General features: G+C 47.7%; 1 protein-coding gene across 1 annotated transcript in view; it reads left to right on the top strand.

Moving 5' to 3' along the window:
* The window catches only part of PTCD1 (pentatricopeptide repeat domain 1), a 4824-nt gene extending 583 nt beyond the window's left edge, over positions 1–4241 (top strand). The window contains exons 2-9 of the mRNA XM_005420335.3: positions 5–245; positions 755–895; positions 1091–1309; positions 1660–1761; positions 2080–2829; positions 3067–3183; positions 3500–3682; positions 3914–4241. Of these exons, the coding sequence (XP_005420392.2) occupies positions 5–245; positions 755–895; positions 1091–1309; positions 1660–1761; positions 2080–2829; positions 3067–3183; positions 3500–3682; positions 3914–4093 (1933 nt within the window). The 3' untranslated portion in view covers positions 4094–4241. The remainder of the gene's footprint in view (positions 1–4; positions 246–754; positions 896–1090; positions 1310–1659; positions 1762–2079; positions 2830–3066; positions 3184–3499; positions 3683–3913) is intronic.
* Positions 4242–4393: the final 152 nt, after the last annotated feature.

Here is a 4393-nt window from a genome sequence, read left to right on the forward strand (position 1 = left end):
GCAGCTCCGCTGGAGCTGCCGAGGAGCAGAAGGATGACGATGATGATGATGAAGGTGTGGAGTTCGGGACTCTGACTGATAAATTTTCCTCTAGGAAATATTACCACAAAACCACAGCGCACTTTCGGGATTTAAAGCTTCAAGAAGAAGGAGAAGAAGAACCAGAAAGAAAACCTCGACGTGGTCCTAAGAACACTCCATACTGGTACTTCCTACGGTGCAAGGCCCTCATCAAAGAGGACAAGGTTTGAGCCCAGCTCTTCTCTTGTTTTTAATAGCACTGATGAAAGATGCAGCTCTGACCAGGTCTCTATCAGTTGGTATCTTTACAGAAAGAATTAAGATAAGAATTTCCTATAGGATCATAATAAAGCCCATCCAGTTCCACCCCCTGCCATGGGCAGGGACACCTTCCACTGTCCCAGCTTGCTCCAAGCCCATCCAACCTGGCCTTGGACACTTCCAGGGGTCCAGGGGCAGCCACAGCTTCTTTGGGCAACCTGTGCCAATGCCTCACTTCCTTCACAGTAAAGAATTTCTTCCCAATATCTAACCTAAATCTCTCCTTTGTCAGCTTAAAACCATCCCCTGTCCTGTTACCACATGCCCTGGTCCAAAGACCTTCTCCAGCCTTATTGTGAGGAACCCCACACTTTGTAGGGCTTGCACTACAATCTGCCCACAGTTCATATATTAATATTCGTTGTAGTTGATTCTCTTGCTGCCTCTTCATGGATTTTTCTCATCCTTGTAGCTGGCAGAGGCTCTGGAGCTGTTTGAGGTGCAGATGCTGAAAGAGGATCGTGTCCAGCCAGAAGAAGGCAATTACACTGTTCTCATTGGCGGCTGTGGCAGGGTTGGCTACGTGAAGAAGGCATTCAGGCTCTACAATGATGTAGGTTTAACTTCTCCCTCAAAGTATTTTCTAAGCTAAAAGCATTTCAAGCATTCAGTCATGTTCCTTTGTCTCCAAAATGCCTCTGCATTAGTGTTGGCACCTTTGTAGCCTGAAACTCTTAAAAAAAAGTTTAAAAATTCAAGCGGTCCTTTTGCAAAAAAGCCAGTTCAAATCCTTCTTCTCTTCCTTCAGATGAAAAAACGAGGGTTAATCCCCACAGAGGCCACTTACACAGCCCTGTTCAATGCCTGTGCTGAGTCCCCCTGGAAGGACTCGGGGCTGCAGAGCGCCCTGAAACTGCGGCAGCAGCTGCAGAGCAAAAACCAGGAGCTGAACCTCATCACCTACCACGCCCTGCTGAAGGTCTGTGCCCTCTGCTCAGACCTCAGGATGTGCTTGGATGTACTCAAGGTAAATTGGTTGCTTTTCTCCTGTTAAACCTATTCTGTGCTGTGGTTAAAGCTCCTGGAAGTTGACATGGTGCATTGGGTTTTAATTTCATTTCCAGCAGAGATAATTACAGGTCATGTGTTTCTGTTTAATTGGTCTTTATTGTCACACAGTGAAATTGTATGTACCAAATACAATTGGTATTGGTACCAAAGTCTAAGCTTAATTACCTAAAAGGAGGCAGCTTTGGCTTTAAAACTGTCTGAGGTGTGTCCAAAACTTGTTACATCTATCCCCAGAAGATGAAGGTGGTATTTGACTTCACCACACAGGGTAACTGGGAAGTTTAATGCTCTCTCTGCTCTTTTCAGGAAATTGTGCAGAAGGGCCATGTCCTCACAGCTGAGACCTTCAGCTTCCTCCTCATGAGCTGCATAAAAGACAGCGAAAACGGCTTCCGATTTGCCTTGCAGGTTTGTCCTCATGTTCTGAGGGGAGGGAAAGTGCTGCTGCATAGTAACTCATCACCTGAACACATGGAAATAGCAGTGGGGTGGTGAAATGGGAGGAGTTCAGCTCCTCCTAGCACAAGTTCTGAAAACCAGACTTTGCTCAGGACATCTCATACATTGGTAAATAACCCTGGATCATCACACAGGGCTCTCCAGCTCAAGGTCACTGTCCTTGTCATGCTGTACATTCACTCCTTCTCACACAGATCCCATTGACAGATATACTTACAGGCTGCTAGAGATGCTCCTGTTATTTAATATCCATCTTCCCCTCTTCAGGTGTGGCAGCAAATGAATAAGCTGGGAATCAAGGCCGACAGCCACACCTACAACCTGATGCTGCGTGCAGCCAGAGACTGTGGGATTGGTGATCCCACTGTGGCCTCTAAGCTCCTGCTCAGCCCCCCTGAGAACTCACCTCAGCTAAAGCTGCCACCTGGCAGGCGGAAGAAGGTGAAAAATCAGAGGAAGAAGGGATCAGAGAGTGCTGCTGTCCAGCTGGATGTGGAAGCTATGGAAAAGCAATTATTTCAGGAGAGTTCGGTGCAGCCTGAGGAACGGATCCAGCAACAAAATAAAGATGTGGCTGGGGCTGAAGCAAAACCAGCTGCTCCTGACAGCCCCAGAGTCACTCACAGCACGGCTGGAGCCTTGATGAGGAGAGCTCAGAGTGAGATGGAACAGGAACAGCCACACCCAAGCCAGAACCTGCCTTTGTGCAACCTGCCCAACCTGTTGGATTCCAGGGTGGCTGACACAGCCGTGGTTTCCCTGGGGACAGTGGCCACACCATCCCACAGACTGGCTCTGATGGGGGATGTGGAGGGATTCTTGAACAAAATGAAAGAGGACAATGCAGAGCCCAACATTAAAACGTTCACATTACTGGCTGAGCTGGTGGAACCCCAAAGCCCCTCAGAATCCTCCCTGCTGGCATTGCTGGATGATCATAAAGTAAAAGTAGATGTGACCTTCTTTAACACTTTAATGAGGAAGAGAAGTAAACTGGGAGACCTGGAGGGAGCAAAGGTGAGAGAAAAAACTCAGAACCAGCCTCATCACCACCTCCTTGTCTCAGACTTCTCTTTTGCTGAGACCCATTTCTTTGTCCACAGTAGAAACTGGGATCTCACACCGTTTCCCACAAGGTGGTGCTTGGGTTAATTTCTGAGTATTTATGGATTCTGTTCTAGCATGTCCAGCTCCCTGTCTGGAAAGCTACAGTAAGAATTTTTGGGAAGTGATGCCACCACTTGTATCTTGCAGAGCATGCTGCCAGCTCTGGTGAAGAGGGGACTGTCACCTAACCTCCACACATTTTGTAACTTGGCAATTGCCTGCCACAACCAGCAGGATGGACTGCAGCTGCTCTCGGATTTGAAGGTAATTAAAGAAAACTCCTCTGCTGCTTGGGGTCTGAGCTGCAGGAAGAGGCAAAGTGAAGTGTTAATGCTTTTAAAACACCTGCTGAGGTTTTTGTGATGAGTGGTTTTGTTCTTTTCCCAAAAGAGCAGCTCCAGAGTAGCTGGAGCTCAGGTGGTCTGTCTTAGCTTGTGCTGGCACTGCACAAGCTGCTTCACAGGTGCTGTGATGAGAGCTGTGCTCCTTGTGTCGAAAGTGCCTCTCTGCCTCTTCCTTCTGCAAGTCCTGCACTAGTCAGCAGATAAACTTGTTCAACCATACCATTTGTTCTTTCCAGAGGTCAGGAATAACTCCCAACAAGTACATCTACAGCAGCCTCATTGCTGCAGCTGTGAGGCAGCTGGATTACAGTTACCTCACGGAGATCCTGCGGGACATGAGGAACAGGCAGGTGCCTCCCAATGAAGTGATCATCCGGCAGCTGGAGTTCGCAGCACGCTACCCTCCCAAATTTGACAGGGTAAGGAGCCACAACTGGCAGGCTGTGAAGGCTTCAAAAGGACACCAGCAAGGGAGGGGAATCATAAATATGATGATTTAATGTCTGCCTGAGTGTCCTTTGGGTTTGTCTGGTCTGGTTGATGATTACTTGATCGCTGTTTCTTTGGTAGGATCTTGTAGCTCCTGCAGGCTGGTGCTGAAGTGAGCTCTCATCTAACAGAAACTTGTTCTGGTGGATTTCTCTTTGCAGTATAAGCACAAAAACCCATACCTGGAGAAGATTGATGGTTTCCGTGGCTACTACTACCGGTGGTTAAAGGTGATGGCTGGAGAGGAGACCCCCCACCCCTGGGCCAAGTACAGGACAGCAAAGCCTGGGGGGCAGGACAGCGAGGCAGAGGCTGTGCAGGAAAAGGGAGCAGGATGCTGAAGTTTCAAGTTCTTCCAGCACAAGGAAGATGCATGACTTGCTTCTTTAAACTGGCTTGTAGCAAAGTTGCTTTGTGTATCCCCAACCCCCAGTTATTGAAATAGTTACATAATAAAATATTTCCTTTTGTTTTAAGGAGGAGCAAATACATTTTCAGTGAATTTCCTTCAATTGATGAGGATTAGATGGGCTGTAGTTTAGCAAACCCCATGCAAAACAAGGAAGAAGCAAAATCAGATTTAACAGGGGTTTAGCTCAGTGCTGGTTTTGTCTGTGTCCTGTCACTTCACATGTGACCTC

Source organism: Geospiza fortis, unplaced genomic scaffold, assembly GCF_000277835.1.
Source record: "Geospiza fortis unplaced genomic scaffold, GeoFor_1.0 scaffold237, whole genome shotgun sequence".
NCBI classification, from domain to species: Eukaryota; Metazoa; Chordata; class Aves; order Passeriformes; family Thraupidae; genus Geospiza; species Geospiza fortis.